Below are 19,067 nucleotides of genomic sequence, written 5' to 3'. Positions count from 1 at the left end.
GAGACGAGGTACAGCAAATTGTCAGACTTTGGGAAATCAATTCACATTGATAAGCTGTCCATCTTCTAAGCAAATTTCCCTTGGATGTAAATTATACTCTGAATCGAATCCTTTTTATTTTAAACTGTTTTGCTTGTGTCTGTTATGTCAATCTATTAATTGTTTATTAATTATTTTTTATATCTGACTGCCCTGTACTTTTGTACATTAAATCTATAATTTAATATGTTGCGTCCTTGTTACTCTAACGAATCTATTAGCCTGTTAAGAAGAAATAACTTGACCAAGTTAACCCTTTGAATGCCAGTGTGTGATTTGTGCATACATTTGATTAACAAGCTTAGTGTGTGCTTACATTTACATTTGTGTAACAGTCTGGAGGTGTGAAGAGTTAACCCTTTGTTTGCTGGTGTGGGTCTTGCTAGTCTGTGAGCAGCTAGGAGTCTTGTGTGACTGTTTGGGACAGTATATTGTGGTCCTATTGCCTGTATTCAATAAACCTGAAGTGTATAGGGGTGTGAGAGTGCTGAGTGAGGGCGATTATAACCTGTATGATAGGTAGAGAGAGATTGTGGGCTGGAATTATGTGTGACCTCATACAGCAAACACCCCAAAGTCATGGCAGCTGGGAGTGTGTTCGTGACAAATTGGTGGCATAGTGGTGGGATTATTTAATTTCTTAGAGCATTAAGTGCATGGTTTAAGCAATTAACCCTTGCACTTATAAACTAATTGTAACCTTGCGAGGAATACAATAGTTTTACAAGGACAAAACTCAGGGTTTATTATTATTTTTGAAGACATATGTGCAAAGCAGTTCCCTTCCCTTCTCTCTGTTTTTTTCTTATCTATCTTTTATTTTGCAATGTAACTGAGGAGATTGCTGCGGCATATAAACGCATGGCAAAGGAGACGCTGATTTCACAATGTGAGGATGGAGGAATTCCCACTAGTGGCAAAAGCAAGGAGCAATTGTTTACAGCTCTCATGCAGAGAGATCAGCATAAAGTCGTAGATGTGTCCCAGGAAGGGCACAGCCAGGATTCAGAAGCGGACCTGACTGGATATTGCTCAAAACGGTGGACTGTTAATTTCAGATGATTCTAATAGTTCATGTGTGGACACTGCTATGGATGTTTACTTGCAAACTGCCCTAAAGTTTTTGGACCCCGCAGACATTACAACCAAAATGCAGCTTTTACAGCAGTTCCAGGAGAAGGAAGCTGCTGACCGTCAAGAGAGGTGCGCTGCTATGGAGGCAGCAGAGTGCCAAGCAGAAAGAGAAGCTGCAGAGCGAGAGGCAGAGAGAGAAGAGATACCAGCTGGAGTTTGCAAAGCTCCAGCTGGTATCTGATGCCTATCCCCATCATATACATGTGTAATGCTGCGTGCACTACTGTAAGGTGCTCACAGCTTTCACTTTTTGAGCAGAGCTGTGTGAAGCGGGACATACCTCCCAACTGTCCCTACAGTCAGGACAAAGTCGTAACTGAGTGGCGGCACAGTTGGCAGAATCCTACATGTTCTTGTAGCTTTCACTACTTGTTGCTGCTGCTCGTGTCCTAAGCTCAATTGCTGCTTGTCTGGATCCTGGAATGTTGTGGTCCCTGTTTAGAAAAAGGACAGGTACATGATATAGAAGTCCCAGCAATGAGTGAACACAGTAGGCTTCCCTCCCCTAAAGCAGCCGGATATTAAATCAAATGTACCTACATTTAATAATTAGGCCTCCCAGCAACCAACCCGGACAGCAATATAATGTCATTCACATTTAATAAAAAGATTAATTTACCCAAAAACAACCCCAACATGAAATTAATAGTATTTACATTTAATGAATAAACCTATTTCCTCCCAAACATTAAATAATTGGCATTCACTTTTAAGAAATAGCTCTCCTTCACCCCAAACGCAGCCACATATTCAATCAATAGCATCTAAACCAAGGGTGTCCAACCTTTTAGCTTCCCTGGGCCACATTGGAAGACGACGAGTTGGTTTGGGCCGCACATAAAATACACTAACACTAACGATAGCTGATCATCGAAAAAACCATAGAGAACATAGTTAACATATTAAACTTACTTGGAAATGAAGTTAGTAAGAGTTAGGAAACCTGTTGCAGAATCATGATTAAAGCAGTAGTCCCATTACCAGCTGCAATTTAACTTACCTGCATCTGTCCCTTAGTGGGGTTCGGGGAATTAAATGCCAAACACGTTTTTTTCCTCTCTTTCTGCACCCATGAATCATTTTTTTTATTGACCAGTTTGAAATGGTCACCGATATAGGTAGCATCAGGAGGACTAATAGAAATCTACAGAGATTTAAAGACAGGGTGGCGGGAAAAATGGCTCATGGAGCAGCCTCCGATGAGGGTAACAGTGGGTGATATTTTCACCCTACTCAGCACTGCACATTTAAAATGGTTTAAAATATATAAAATACAATTATCTCTTAATATTTATATTAGATACATACAGAGAACACAGCTAGTTCATAATTGCATGCTGCAGAAAGTCCAAATTCAGAGTAACAACAATAAGATACTGGATAATCTTTCACTGCTGCTGATAGTTCGCGCGGGTGACTCCTCTGTGCTGTGCTACGCAATAGATGCCGGGTGTGATGAAGTCACCCCAGACATTGACTGCAAACGCCACACGGAGGAGGAGACCAGGGAGGGAGCCGGAGCGCCAGCTGACGTGACCGCAAGGTAAGTATTTTCTTTTTTTTTTTTTTTTTGAAGGATTTTTTTTTTCAGTCCTGCCCCCTTGCCACAACCAAAACTCCTTTTGGGCCACATTTACAGGCATGCTGGGCGGCGGGTTGGACAACCATGATCTAAACCATCCCAGCATCAAATGAATAGTCCCATCATCCCATCCTTCATAGGTCCACAATGACCCCACTATTAAATTAAATATCCCCAACCTTCACCCCACCAATAAATTAAAAGCTCCCACTCTCATCCTACTATGAAATTAATATTTCACACCCCAACCACATCACATAAAATACCCCCCTACACTTACATTAAAATTTCCTCCTCCCCTCCCCCACACATATATTAAAAGCCCTCCAAGACTATGTTTGCAAGAGAAGTATTGTACATATACATTAACTCACCCCACTTACATTAAAAGCACATGAGAACTCACACCCCCCTCCCCCCCACGCACACACACATTCAAACACTTACCCTTTTCATCTAGTGCTGTGTCTTGTGTCCTCCTGCTGCACACATGAGACATGCTGGCAGTGGGCGAGAAAGGGGCGGGGAGACACAGCAGGGGAGAGAGGGGCGGTGACACACAGCAGGGGAGAGGGGTGGAGACACACAGCAGAGTAGAGATGGTTAACAGTACAGACCGAAACAATCTGCACACAAGCTGCAAAGTGGCTGGTCCCGGGGGCAGGGTACAGCCACCTCAAGCATACAGTGCCCCAGGCTGGAAGAGGGGTTTCCAGGCACTTGGCAACCCCTCCTCGGTTTGCCTATGCCTCTGCAAAGTGTTACAGTTGTAATAACATTAATAAATATGAATAATTATGCAGACATAAACAAAAATATAAACAAACCAAACTCCTGGCGCAATGGAATGAAAACCTTCAAAAAAGTGATGGTGGTTTTGTACCTGCAGCTTTACAGACCTGTGGAGTCTCACCAAACAAAGGAGAAAAAGACAAATAACAGCGCTGGTAAACAAAACCAACTGATCACTCAATAAAAATAAATATAAAGTAAATAAAAAATCTTTATTTGATGAACCATATCACGTAGATAATAATCAATGAATGTGTAACAGATTGATTTCAACAAATAAAACTACAAGCAATGCTGAATACCAATATAAATATATAAAGCATAGATCGTGATGTCAAGATGGTGTACAGCAAAAAGAGACACAATAATAATGGTGATGTCTAGTAGAACTATATACCAACCAGCGATCCAGATGATTGGAAATAAAAACATTAAAACATTAATAGAAAGTGCTACAAATACTCCTATAATAGGAACGTGTGAAATACAAAACTAATATAGTGTGGCCACACTAAAACAGGTAGTGAATGATTATAACATAATTCCAGTATGGTGACTCCTCTATTTGTCGAACATAGGTGATGTCTGAACTAAAGTTCTAATAATGGAATATCTAGTATATTAGAGCGGGTGTTGATGTATACAAATGGCATATAAAATGATTCCTCAATAACCTCCTGTTTGGTATATCAGACTTAGGGGCACATTTATCATTAATCGGCAAAAGTGAGAAATAGTTATCAATCCTTATCGCAAGAATAAGGATTGAACTATTTCTCAAATTTATTAAAAAGGGAACACAGAAACAGCAGTTCCCGAAAAACTGCTGTTTCTGTGATAGAAATAATCACACTTACCCCCCTCTTCGGATGCGCTGTCTCGGGATCGCCTCTTCGTTCCTCTTCTTCCTTCAATTGCGCATGTGCAGTGCACATGTGCATAGAGTCCCCACTTTGTCTCTGCATAGATATTTGCAGAGAGAGCGCGCTGAGTGACAGGGAGGGATCATGTGATCCCTCCACACATGCGCTGTCCAGCTCTGCTCTTCGGAGCAGAGCTGACAGCAGTGGATTTCTTCAATTCTGATAATGTACGCCAGCTTCAGCTGGCGTACATTATCAAGACAAGTTCCCGTAAAAAAAAAAATTCCGGGACTTGTTAGATTGCGGCCAGAGCAGTCACCATACTGTTGAATGGTGACTGCTCGCAAAAACGATCAGGAGTGCAAAGCAGCAGATATCCATGATATCTGCTGCGATGCACCTTTAATAAATTTGCGGAGGGCACATCGGGACTTTAATTCCATGGTAAGTGCACAATAGTGCACTACCGTGATTTGTTAAATATGCCCCTAAGTTCATACAAAAGTGCATACCCAAGTCTGTACAGGTTCGCTTATAATTAGTTAAGAACGGTTTCCTTCTATATAGATAAGTCCGTATGCATCCAAAGAAGATAAATCTCTGCAACGGCAAATCTGCCAGGAATTACTGTGATCCCTTCCGATAGGACTCAATGAATAAACATTCAGGATTTAGCAAGAATGTACTGCATATAATTACCTTTTACCATACGGTCTTCTCCTGGTCTCCAGCGAATTCCACCACAGAGTGATCACGTCCTTCAGAAGGAAGACAGTGCGCTGCGGCACTGCCGTAAGTTGAGTCCCAAACCTCCAGAGTTAGCTGTTCCAATTGCGGATAAGATCTTGAATGTAATTTAAACGATGTTGAAGATATAATGCGCTTGGACCTGTAGCCGCAAGACAGAAGCCGCACAAGATAGTGTTGGCTTATCCCACTTAACGCGTTTCATCACCGGTAGGTGATTTCATCAGAGGTAAGGACATACTCCAGTCAAGGCTTGTCTTAAATATCTTAAGCCTCATTAATTAATCACCAGATAATCAAATTTGAGATCTTTTGTATCCTACGGTCTTTTTCCTTTCCACAGAAAATATGTATATAGTTCTTAATAAAAGGAATTTTCAATTACCAAATCTTGTGTATTTGTAAATTATTACATGTTGAATCAAAACAAGTTACTAGTTTTAAACAACATAACAGCACTGAAATCTGACATCGATATACATAACCTTTTAATACATCTACTTTTATATTATTATGACAATAATGGTTTTCATAGTATTTAGAAAAATGAATATCAATTTAAATGCTTTTCATTATTTTTTCCTCTCCCACTGACACACCAAATTAATGGGAATACTAATAAAATAGAACAACATAATGAATAAGTATAAAAATAGGACTATACATATAAAAACAACTCAATATATGAACAAAAACATGTACATGTGTGTTAAGTCAACAAATCTGCACAAGTACATTTTCCAGCTTATTTAGTAATAATTATCATATTCAGAATTTGTTAAAATCGCATCAATGAAAACTTACTAAGAATAACTATGTTGCTCACGTAGGAATGTGTTTAAAAGATTTTCTTGAACCTGTATTTTCCTGAGAACACTGAAGGTTTATCACAGTTGTGTCCATTCACACTTTTGTTATGGGGCTCTATAGGGTCCATTCACGCTTGCAAGCTGGTTGAATTTTGTTGAACATACAGAAACAACTCTAGAGATGCAGGCTTTCAAAATGTGTTTATTCATGCTTTCTTACTTACACTCATATAGTAAATATGATAAAATGTCCCTCTGAAACAGCCCCACATGAGATCATTTATTCAATTATTCATGTGTTTGTCTTCCTGTTTTCATGTGTTCATAATGCTGGTGAAAAACATAGGTGTTCCATGTGAGCTGCACATTTGGAATTAACAGAAATAAGGAGAAAGACACTTTCTGCGCTATTACTTCCCAATCTAACAAACAGTGTAGTAGGACAATAAATTAGTCTCTCCTTTATAGGTAGTATCGTAATACCATAATGAAATGTAGAAATTTCATAACTTCAGGATATTTAATCCCCACAATCAAAAATAAACTTACAATTAGTGTAAGCCCGTGTTCATGTAGCAGGTACTTTAAATTTATATAAATAACAACACCATTCAGACAAAAAGCTATCGTAAAGCAACAGATACCAATTTCTATATTCAATATGATAGTCAACATCATAATAATTGGTTGATTGTGGGGATTAAATATCCTGAAGTTATGAAGTTTCTACATTTCATTATGGTATTACGATACAACCTATAAATGAGAGACTCATTTATTGTCCTACTACACTGTTTGTTAGATTGGGAACTAATAGTGTCTTTCTCCTTATTTCTATTATATCTATTTTAAACTTATGTACAGTTTCTGAAGGCCACTCTCCTGCTGCAGTTATATGAAGCGCTGTATATGATCATTTTTTTCTATATCCACATTTGGAATTAACCCCAAATTGGTATAGAAATGTCAGGCTATCTAGAGGTATAGTAATATCAGCTGATCCCGTTGGAGCCTCTACAAAATAACCATGTTTTCTTTCCACATTTACAGCTCCCACAATTACACTAAATTGTGGAATAACACAGTTGCTGTTATTTTTATTGGTATTTAAATGAGTTCTTAGCAGCAAGTCCTTTTTAATTGAAACAGGAGCGCGCACATGCTTTAGTGTATTGGCTAGATCCAAACTGTCAGCTCTGTGCCGCACATCCCTTCTAAAATGAGCTTAGCATTATGGTATGCGATGTGTAGAAGCCTCCAACCATTTTTATGTTGCTATCAGCAGGTTCTTTACTGGCTTTATAACTGGAAGTGCCGGCTTTGCATTGCTGAGTGGGAGTAATGAGCGTTAGTTAAGAGGCACATTTAAAAAAAACAAAAAAAAAACATAGGAAGATAAAGCAAAGAATAAAATGTGTGCTTTTTCTCCCTAACCCCACTGCTGAATAAAAAATAATTTACTAAACAATGACATGCTTTTTATTGTAGGTTAATAAAAACAAGAAGTGGCGAGAACTGGCGACAAATCTGAATGTTGGCACTTCCAGCAGTGCTGCAAGCTCCTTGAAAAAGCAGTATATACAGTACCTGTTTGCCTTTGAATGCAAGATTGAAAGAGGGGAGGAGCCCCCTCCAGAGATCTTTAATCCTGGAGAGTCTAAGAAACAACCTAAGATTCAGCCGCCATCTCCTGGTAAGTGTAAGAAATTACATCCTGTGAAAAAGATTATTTCATAGCATATATGTGATACAGTATGAAAGCAATATTTAAATTCTAAAGTGCTATCATAAGTCAATCCAAGTTGAACTTTGCCTGTTATAGGGTGAATATTTTTTTGTTTTGTTTTTTTGCTACTGCTCATCATGAATTTACAATTTACATTTACAAAATGCAGAAATTGTTTTGCTCACCTACAAATTTCATTAAAGGCTTTGTAAATGCAATTAACATAGGAGTCTGCATCAGAAAAGGTATACTTGATATTGAATTGTTTAAATATAACACTTGATTAAAGAGCAATCATTATACAAAGATTATTTAAAATACTTAAACATAAATATAGATGTTACTTTAATCATGTTAGAAAAAAGATGATTTGGGTTTTTTAACCATGTACAATCTACACTGATCAGCCATAACATTAAAACCACCTGACTAATATTGTGTAGGTCCCCCTCGTGCCACCAAAACAGCTTTGACGTTTTAAGGCTTGAAGGTGTCCTGTGGTATCTGGCACCAAGACATTAGCACCAGATCCTTAAAGTCTTGTAAGTTGCGAGGTGGGGTCTCCATGACTCAGACTTTTTTTCCAGCACATCCCACAGATGCTCTATCGGATTGAGATCAAGGGAATTTGAAGACCAAGTCAACACATTGAACTCTTTATCATGTTCCTTAAACCATTCCTGAACAATTCATGCAATGTGGCAGGGCACATTACCCTGCTGAAAGAGCCCCCTGCATTCAGAGAATACCTTTGCCATAAAGGGCTGTATTTGGTCTGTAGCAATGTTTAGGTAGGTGGTATGTGTCAAAGTAACATCCACATGAATGCCAAGACCTAAGGTTTTCCAGCAGAACATTGGCCAGAGCATCACCTTGCCTCCACCGGCTTCCCTTCTTCCCATAGTGCACCTTGGTGCCATCTCTTCTCCAGGTAAATGACGCACATGCATCCGGACACCCACATGATGTAAAAGAAAGCGTGATTCATCAGACCAGGCCACCTTTTTTCATGCTCTATGGTCCAGCTCTTTCGCTTATGTGCCCATTGTAGGCGGTTTCGGCAGTGGACAGGGTCAGCAAGGGCACTCTGACCGGTCTGCTCCTAAGCAGCCCCATGTGCAGCAAGCTGTGATGCATTGTGTGTTCTAATACTTTTCTATCATAGCTAGCATTAACTTTTTCAGCAATTTGTGCCACAGTGGCTCTTTAGTGGGATTTAAGCAAATTATATCTGGGGCATATACAGTAGTGGCCATTAAGGGTATAAATCGATGCATAGTTGCTATTTTTTATATGTGTTCATACATCATAAAGCACATATTGCAGTCTTAACCCACAAACATTACAGTGCATGAATTAATGTAAAAGTGTAAGGTGAATATGATGTTACACTTTTGAGCTAGGCAGACGCTATTGGAAGCCAGTGACGGTATACTCATGAAGGTCTAAATGTATGTGACAGGTATTGGTTTCATACAACAGAAAAAAGGGAGAATATTAAAACGTGTTGGTATTTCGCACAGAAAACAAATCTAATAAAAAAGGTGGAAAACTAGAGAACATATTGCAGGATATTAACCAGGGTAGTTAGAAATATAATATATTCATAGTGGCTAAAGTTATCAGTGGTGTACCATAGGTATGGGCAGATTGTAAAAATAATTTAGCCCAGGGTTTGCTGAGCAAACTGCCTGGACCAACACAACCCCTGACCAATAGGAAGTCGTCCAGTGGTTCCCTATTGATCTGTGGTCACACCGATTAGCCAGACAGCTCTGTTACTGCTTCACTGTGCGCTTTTATAGAGATATTAGAAAAACTTGATTTTGGAACAAAAGAAGCTGCTTTAGACATGAACTTATTAGTATGTATACATTTATAAACTGTCAAGACAAAGAATTGTCTAACAATTTCTTTGTACCAAAGACAATGTAGAGGTGAAAGAGTAATCAAATCATACTTGCTCACTCACCTAGATCTTCCTGGAGACTCCCGTATTTGGGAAAGTCCTTCTGGATTCCCAGGAGAGTCAGCCACTCTGACTGTTTCTGCCTTTCCTTTTAAAAAGGCCGAACAGGGAGGCTTCTGATGAAAATATCCATGGACCCACACTTGCCCTTTGGACCTTCCCTCCATCTTTCAAGGTGGAGGTCCCAAATGTAGGCATGTATGCATCAATTACAAATAATATAAATATTCTTTCACCATTAGCAGGGGCTCTTTGCTTTAAGGGTAGTTAAGACATTGAATATCTTACCACATGAGGAGATGATTCAGTAACAGACTTGCTGAATCTGCATTTGGATGACTTTCTTCAAAATAATAGTATATGTAGCTATAATGAGTAGATGGCATGAAGGGGTTGATTGATGCAAGGAATTTATCCAATTGCCATTTTGGGGTACCTGAGGTTAAATTTGCAACTGTCACACTGATGGTTTTGTTTAGTCTTTTTTTATTTAATTGGAATACTTTTAATTATGTATCTATGTAACATTGCTTACATATATGTATAACTTATGTTACTACTTTCCTGTGTTCATCAAAAAGCTCTTTTTTATTTAGGTTGATTATAAGTTCAACATCCCAGTATGTTGCTCTAGACATATCAAAAATTTTACTTTTGAATTATTATTTTGCTATTATATATTTTGTGTGGGTAGGACACATATTTAGTTTTAATAAAACAAGACAAACATGATCCTTCCCCCTCTTCTTCCCGGCGGGGCTCTCCCATTTCAGTAGAATCTACATCACTAGCCAAACTGCTCTCTCATCATCGCATGTATGACTCCTGGCGACTCTGTAATTCAGACGCTAGGGATTACACCCATTATTCTGCCCCTCACCATTTGTACTCCCGCATAGACATGATACATGTATCCCATGCACTCACTCCCAATGTGACTCAGGCGGGCATCACCCCACTCTCATGGACTGACCACTCGGGGGTGTTCATTATTCTAGACCTCCTCAAAACATCACCACCCCAGGGAAAGTGGCGCTTAGATGACTCTCTCCTGCTCAATCAGATGACCCTCTTAGACCTCAATAACTCAATTCCCAATTATTTCCAAGATAATTCTGCTATAGATGTCTCCCCAGGCATTATTTGGGAGGCACACAAAGCCACTATACGTGGTCATTTGATTAGCCTGACTGCGGCCTCTAGGAAAAAAGCTGCAGAAGAGATTTCTTGTTTAGAGCGTAGATTGGCCTCTCTTCTTTCCCAACACCAGTCTCTTCATGACCCTGCTTTGCTCACCCAGATCACCTCGTTGAAAGGTCAACTTAACACCCTTCTCTCCCGTAGGGCTGCTATTACTATGCAGAAATTACAGCAACGGTACTACGATAAAGCTGACAAAGCAGATTCTGTGCTAGCCAGAAAGCTTCGTAAGAAGATGGCTTTAGGTCACATCGATAAAATTTACGACTCACAAGCGAGCAGAGTTACATACGGCCCTAAGGAGATAGTCCAGACGTTTCAGGAATTTTATTCCTCCCTTTATAACTTAGCCCCCCCCCCCCTTCAAAGAGCTCATATGGTGCCGTCTCTAGACGAATATCTAGCCGCTACCCCCTTCCTAGGCTCACTCCATCTCACATTACCCTGACCGAGGTTTTGGTGGCTATTAAATTCCTGAAACCCTCTTCAGCTCCAGGCCCTGACGGTTTCACCCCACAATATTATAAGAAATTCGCTCCAGTACTAGGCCCATTTGACATTTTTTTTTAATGAGATCTTGGATGGTGCCACGTTTGATGCAGCCACAACCAGAGCTAACATTATTGTCATTCCAAAGCCAGGGAAGGACCCTACTCTCTGCTCTAGCTATAGACCAATTTCCCTACTCAATGTGGACCTTAAATATATGCAAAAATCTTGGCCTCCAGATTGATTCCCCTCCTCCCTTCCCTCATCCATCCCAACCAGGTGGGATTTATCCCAGGGCGTCAAGCCCCGGACAACACTAGGAGAACAATCGACCTTATCCATACAATTCACAGGGGTAAGCTCCCCTCCCTCCTTATGTCACTAGATGTTGAAAAGGCGTTCGACCGCATCTCCTGATCGTTTATGGTTGGGGTGCTGGGAGCGATGGGTTTCACTGGCAAATTTATGACTGCCTTTTCGGCCTTGTACCGCTCCCCGTCGGCCACAGTCTCTGCAAATGGTCTGACATCGGTCCCCTTCACTATCGCCAATGGCACACGGCAGGGCTGCCCCCTCTCTCCGCTCATTTTTGCCCTTATCATAGAGCCATTAGCAGCTAGAATCCGGGCTAACCAGCCGTTATTAGGCATCCCGGTGGGTAGTTCTTCTCATAAGATAGCACTATATGCGGATGACGCCTTGTTAACTATTGCTAACCCAAATCTTTCCGTTTCTCCTCTTGTAGACGAATTAAATCTCTATGGCCACTTCTCGGGATATAAAGTTAACACTGACAAACCAGAAGTCTTAGGGCTAGATTTACTATCAGGCGTGTTTGTAAACCCGCCGACTTTCGGCGGGTTTGGCGGCGGTTTAGCCATCGCCGGATTTACTAACGCTAAACCCGCCGTCCAAACGACCAGAAATGATGTTTTCAAACCCGCCTCTGTATAAAGCGCCATGACGGTTTCAACAATGTTCAACATACAAACAGCCGGATTTACTATTAGGGGGTTTATAAAGCCGCCGGAAAACAGCCATTCAAAAGACCAAAATGAAAGCGCTGCTTGTGAGCGGCGTGATGGTTCAAACAGTGTGATGTTTCAGATATTTTGCCAATCAGACCATAAGAGAAAGGCCTATTTCATGTCCAATGATCCATTAGGACTGTGTATAGAAAATGGCCAAAGTGTCATGAAATTTCAGGGTACTGTTATGTGTTTTTGGATTTTTTTTTCACCCAGTGTGATTGCATAGTAAAATCTCATTTCAGCATTTCTTTTCTAGTTGTTTTTTCCTTAGAACAAATCCACTTTAATACTGTTGCCTCAAAGAAATTAGGATGCACAATGTTTCATTACATAGTTAACCCTTAATTTAATGCGAATTCAATTCAAATGTGAAAAATGTTTTTTCTGGCTGAAGAAATCACAGACAATCACAGTCTATTGGCCAGCAGTTAATCATGATGCTTACAAAAAGGGCCCCTCATTATTTGTCAGGTGTGGGTTTGTTGGAGAATGGCTTTTGCAGGTAATGTGGTGCATTTTTGCCAGGGTTGGATTAAGGGAAGGGAGGCCCCCGGGCTAAGGGTACTGTCCCCCCCCCATGAGCCCCCCCCCAGCCATGAGCCACCCCCCCAGAGCTTACCTCCGTCCGTTGTTCCACTCCCTGTAGGACTTACGCGGCGCGCAGTAAACTCCTTACTGAGGAGATCTTGTGAGAGTGAGACTATGACTCATAGTCTCACTCTCACGAGATCTCCTCAGTAAGGAGATTACTGTGCGTCACATAAGTCCTACAGTGACAGCAGGCAGCTAACAGTATAACATTTGCTGTTAGCTGCCTGCCATTCTCCTTGAACAGGTGTCAGTCTGAGCAAGGGGGCGGGGACGCCCCCGGCCCGATGAATGCCGGTGGGCCCCCCAGCTGCCCGAGGCCCCTGGGCTGTAGCCCCTTTAGCCCTATTGTTAATCCGGCTCTGATTCTTGCCAGTGTATGTTTGCTGCTTTTTATCTGATGGAGGCAGAAAGGCGCCAGGAGGAGGAGGATGAACAGCAGTTGGCATCTGTTCCGCGGAGCCTGCAAAGACCCCGCACTCCACGTGCATTTCCAGTGCGTTTGAATCTGGAGTCTTTGGCTGATGTGGAGGTAGTACAAATGTTTCGGCTCAATCGTACTAACCTCATGGCACTGTATGAGCAAGTGAAGGATGATTTGGAGCCTACAACCAGCCGCTCTAATGCAGTGTCAGGACTACACAAACTACTGTGTGCAGTTCACTTTTTGGCAACAGGTTCCTTTCAATCTGTGTCCTCCAGAGTGATTGGCATAACGTAGCCGACATTTTCCAGGCATTTTGAACAGGTCTTAGGTGCCCTTAAAAGAGTGTGCCCTAGATATATCAGCTTCCCCAGCCAGGAGTCACAGTGGCATGAGCTCAAGGGAGCTTTCTATAGGGTCGCAGGTATCTCTAATGTAATGGGTGCAATAGATTGCACTCATATTGCCCTGAGACCACCTCACCACAGGGCAGAGGTTTTTGTTAATCGCCATCATTACCACTCCCTGAATGTGCAGGTTGTGTGCGATGCTAACCAGCGTATAATGAGTGTTGTTGCAGGCTATGCTGGGTCATGTCATGATGCCTTTATCCTGAGACAGTCTTCCCTTTATGCCAAATATGAAAGTGGTGAAATGCCGGAGGGATGGCTTTTGGGTATGTACTTATCATGTTTTATATATCCCTTATCATTGCTCAAATTGCCTCACGTATGTTAACTGCTGTACAACATCCCCAAATTAAATGGTAGCTAACATTTTACTTTTATTGCAGGAGATTCAGGATATGGGTGTCGCTCCTGGCTCATGACTCCTCTGCTGCATCCTCAGACTCCTGCACAGCATAAATACAATGAGGCACACATAACCACTAGAGGTGTCATAGAACGTACATTTGGACTCTTGAAAACCAGGTTCAGGTGCCTTGATAAATCTGGTTAAAGTAGGATAAACATTTATTGCTCTAAAATGTGTTTGATGTGAGTGCAATGGTTTTTTTGTTTTAAATTGTTTTGTAAATTGGAACCTTTAAAAAGAGGATAGTGTGTACTCCTCATGTGGTAAATATGAACATCCCTGGAAAGGGACAGTCAGAGGTCAATGTGTAAGTGAAATTAGTGCTTAGTTCTTAAAACATCAGTATACTCTTGTTTAATTTGCAGAAAAGAAAAACTGACACCATAGAATTTTAACTGCATTTATTGCAGTAGAACACAATAAATAATAAAGTATAATGCTTACACATACTTAACAAAACATTAACCAATAATAATGTTTTTGCGCTAGCGACGCCTTTTCGCTGGCATATCACACTGTTTGGAGCCACTCTCTCCTTTCCCTCGCCCACCCCTGGTGCGAGCACCTCTCCTTGGAGGAGTACTCTGGGCTGATCTGCTAGGCGTACTAGCAGTACTAGTGGTGGCAGAAGAAAAAGGTGCCGGCAAGCGGGCAATAAGTTCCTGCTGTATTTGCCCTGCCAGCCGGGTCACATTAGCATTCTCCTCATGAACTGTGGAATGTAAGGCCTCCACAGCCCCAGTCATTTGGGCCATCTGCACATTGGATTGTTCCCATGCATTTGCGAGACGGTTTATTGCAGCAGGGATCTGGCTATTGGTGCAGTGTATCTGCCTCAACTGGGCCGCAATTTGTGACATATGCCTAGTTTGACTCTGCATAAAGGTGGTTTGCTGCTGCTGGAAAAGTCCAATAGAGAGCGCTATTTCTCTGACTGGGTCCATACTTGGAGGTGCAGGTTGCTGGTATGATGGTGGTTCTGCAGGCCCAGGTGAAAGGTCGTGGAGGCCAGACACAGGGGCATCTACTGTTTCCAGGGTGATGATGGTTTGATCCTCTGGCTCAGGGGACATTTGCAGGGACTCTGGCTGAGGTGCCTGATATGAAGACGGTCCAGTGTATGAAAAATCACGGTAAGTATATAGGATATAATATGTTTGTATATAGCATTCTGGACACTGCATAGGAAAGAATAATCTTTTGCGACTAGAGATTGTTTCACAATGTTTGCATTCCTGATTTCTTGTCCTATGCTACCTGCTTAAGGATGCACTTTTTATCTTTTGAATACACATTATCATTTGGACTATGTATGGCTGAGGGGGCTACAAATGCAAAGGTTTTTTTACCTACAAATATTAGGATATAGTCAGCCAAATGATGCTAGACCGTGCTTTGGGGTAAACTAATACTATTTTAGTACTCCCTCTGTGTAGTCCATGCTGGGGTATTTTGACTAAACTGCGTGGTTGAAAAAGTGGAGATCAGAATCAGATTTTATCTGTCATTTTGTAGAAAGCAAGAAATAAAGTAAAGTTATAATCTGATTGGTTGCTATAGGCAACATCTCAGTTTAGTAAATGTAGCCCTATGTTCTCATTGCAAACCATCTAAAAGAAACGAAATATAACATTGACAGCAACATTTGCACAGAAAATCTACTAACTCCATTATTTCTCTCCTAAACAGAAATCACGCACCTGCTTGCTCGTCTGTGCCCGAATCTCTCAGTGAAGGTGGAGGTGTAGGACTCGGACTGCGACTTAACTGCGGTCCTGGCGAATCTGGATGTATTAGAAAAAGCATACAATGTATTTGCAGCAAAAAGCAATTTACAAATATACAGTTTTTTGGAAAAATGTGTTTGCAAATAATAAAACAGTTCTAAACAACAAATTTGGCCTTTAAATACTGATTGAGTAAAAAAGGCACTTTTAAAATAAAAAAGGCACTTTTAAAATAAATACACATTTTCAATAGTGTTAGCGTAAAAAGGGCAAATAACTCACCAACTACTTGGCCAAACGAGGGCGAATCTGTGTCTTGCACATTTATGCCCTCAACAATCTCGGCCGGCATGATCTGGCGCAGCTCCTCCTCGTAACTGGTATATTCCATACGAAGAGGGGGGCCACCACCCGTTCTTCTGGTTGACCTCCTTTCAGCGGCCATTTTTTCCTTGAGTCTCCTTTTGATGTCAGAGCATCTTTTGCGGCAGTGAGCTACTGTCTGCTTTAGTGGCCCCACCACATTCACTGCATCACACACTCTAGCCCACAATTGGTGGCGCCGCCTTAGCGGAGTCCGGGCTGCAAGGTTCCCTAAGATCACCTCAAAGCAGGGAATGAAATTGTGTGCACCAGCACACAATTTTCATCATGGGAGAATCTGACATTTCTCCCTGTTTTTGTCTTCCTGCCCTGTCCTGTCTCCTCAACCTCTTCCTCTCCCTCCTCTGCCCCCTCAACCTCCATCTCCCTCTCCTCAGCATCTGCTCCCCTCCTCTCTCTGGACATATTCACAAATAAATGTGAAATACACAAAACACAGAAAGACGTACAAACACAAAGAACAAACTACACTAACTACAGACACACTCTCAACACAGTCACACACAAGTAACACAGACAAAGGACAAGTCAAATACAAAAAATACAAGACAGAAAATAAATGAAAAAATAAAAGTACAAAACAGAAAAATACCACAGGACTACTCACACTTCAAGCAGAATTCGCAACACCAAAGCACCAAACTCCAACTCAATCCAACTCTCAGCAAACCACAATCCTCCAAACTCCTCTCACAAAACTCCTCAAACCCCTATCAAAGAAAAAGTGTCAGGCCAGTGGTTTATATAGGGCTTGTGATGTCAAATCTCCTGACTTTGAAAATAGGCAATAGTAACAGGCCATGAGACAGGTGTAATTTTCAAAAAAAACGCCTTTACACGAAAGCGCCGTCATTTAAAGCAAAAGTGCAGTGGTCTAATCAAAGCCGCCGGCGGCTTTGAGCATTACAAACCGCCGTGACATCGCCGGCGGCTTCAAATTGAAGATGAAATGCGCCAATTCGTAAATCCGGCTGTTTGCAATGCAAACCCACCGGAAAACCGTTGGATGCTTCAAGCCGTCACGCATCCCGCCTGTTAGTGAATCTAACCCTTAGACTTTTATGTTTCCTCAGCAGACAAGGTGTCTTTAGAGCGTTCTTTCCCATTTAACTGGCGCCCTCAAAAACTCAAGTATCTTGGGGTATACTTGACTAAGCAACTTCACCAGCTTTTTCAGGCCAACTTCCCTTGCATTCTTGCTCAAATTAAGTCGGATCTTGTTTCGTGGTCGCAGATATACATCTCCTGGATAGGTCGTATTAATGCGGTCAAGATGAATATACTCCCTAGACTCCTTTACCTTTTTCAAACCCTCCCCTTCCGGGTCCCCCCCCCACGTTTTTAAGTTTCTCCATTTTCATGTATCTAAATTCATCTGGGCGGGTTAGCGCCCCCGAGTCAGTTTCAAGCTTTTGCAGAGAGCCCCGCGGGGAGGGGGTCTGGGAATCCCTGATTTTTGACGCTATTACCTCTCCGCTCAGCTTGCTCAATGCGTTCTGTGGTGTAGTTTAACTCCCTCCAGGGTCTGGGTCGAGATTGAGGCTGAGAGTCTGGGTATGCTTTCCCTATCTACTCTCCTATGGCTCCCACGGGCTCGTCGACCAAAACGTGTCTCACTTTATCTGGTCATTACACATTCCCTGGCGGTCTGGGACTTGGCCTCTCCCCCCATCCCTCTCCCCTAATTCCTTTTTTTAACTCCTCAGACTTTGCTCCAGGCCTTATTCCTAAAGCATTATCCTCTTGGACCTCACAAGGGGTCAGTTTCTTAAACGATCTCACCTCTACGGCTGTGTTCCCCTCGTTTTCTGACATCCAATCGCGAATAAATATTCCCACTAAATTATTTTACCAATTCCTCCAGCTCCGCCATTTTCACCACACTGCCAAAACTCGCCTCTCCTTCCGCCCCCTTACTACATTTGAACATCTCTGTCTCCGTCCGTCCTCTACGAAAGGCCTTACGTCATACTACCAACTCGCCCCACCTTCCTCAGACCTTAGAGTCTCGCACGAACTGGCCTGGGAACGTGACATTGGTGAAGTTCTTTTGAACGAGGAATGGTCGGAGATATATGAGAATGCTGCCTCCAGCTCAATCTGCGTTAAAATAAAAGAGAATGTTTATAAGGTATTGTACCGTTGGTACAACATTCCCTCCCGGATTCATAAAATTCTTCCAGACTCTTCTGATCGCTGTTGGCGTGGGTGCTCCCATGAGGGTAACTTTATCCATATATGGTGGACTTGTCCCAAATTATCAAACTTTTGGGCCGAGATTAAACACCTGATCCAATCGATTCTCCATATAGCGATACCATTAGAGCCTAAATTTTTTCTCTTGCCCTTGGGAGCGCCCGCGGCGACTCGACATCAGAACAAGCTAGCTAGGCACATCTTATCGGCAGCTACCTGCCAAATTGCAGCAGACTGGAGGCAGCAGTCTCCACCTTCGCTTCGGGCCTTTATTAATAGAGTTTGGCAGGTCCAGCGCCTGGAATACATGACCAGCATCATCAATAGGACGTCAAGATCGTTCACTAAGGTATGGAACCCATGGCTCTCGTTTTTTCAGGCTTACTCCCCTTTCACTTGACTCTACACCTACATACATCCATCCTCTTTTCGTGAACCCCTTTTATTCTGTTTCTTTTTTCTTTATTTTCCTTTTCTGCTCTGTACTAGTCTCCCTTATCTTCTCTTCCTGCGTCATGCCTGTCTCTGTCGCGGCATTTCGCTCTCTCCTT

The 19,067-nt window shown here is 41.9% G+C and overlaps 1 protein-coding gene across 5 annotated transcripts in view; it reads left to right on the top strand.

Annotated features, from left to right (window-relative positions):
* Nucleotides 1-19,067, top strand: part of ARID1B (AT-rich interaction domain 1B) — an 835,793-nt gene that overhangs the window by 751,069 nt on the left and 65,657 nt on the right. For all 5 annotated transcript variants that reach the window (XM_075203385.1, XM_075203384.1, XM_075203383.1 and 2 more), the window contains one exon: nucleotides 7,455-7,659. In XM_075203385.1, the coding sequence (XP_075059486.1) occupies nucleotides 7,455-7,659 (205 nt within the window). The remainder of the gene's footprint in view (nucleotides 1-7,454; nucleotides 7,660-19,067) is intronic.

This window comes from Mixophyes fleayi, chromosome 3 (genome assembly GCF_038048845.1).
Source record: "Mixophyes fleayi isolate aMixFle1 chromosome 3, aMixFle1.hap1, whole genome shotgun sequence".
In the NCBI taxonomy this organism is placed as follows: domain Eukaryota; kingdom Metazoa; phylum Chordata; class Amphibia; order Anura; family Limnodynastidae; genus Mixophyes; species Mixophyes fleayi.
Note: the sequence above shows the minus strand (reverse complement) of the source record. Positions and strands in the feature narration are given on the sequence as shown.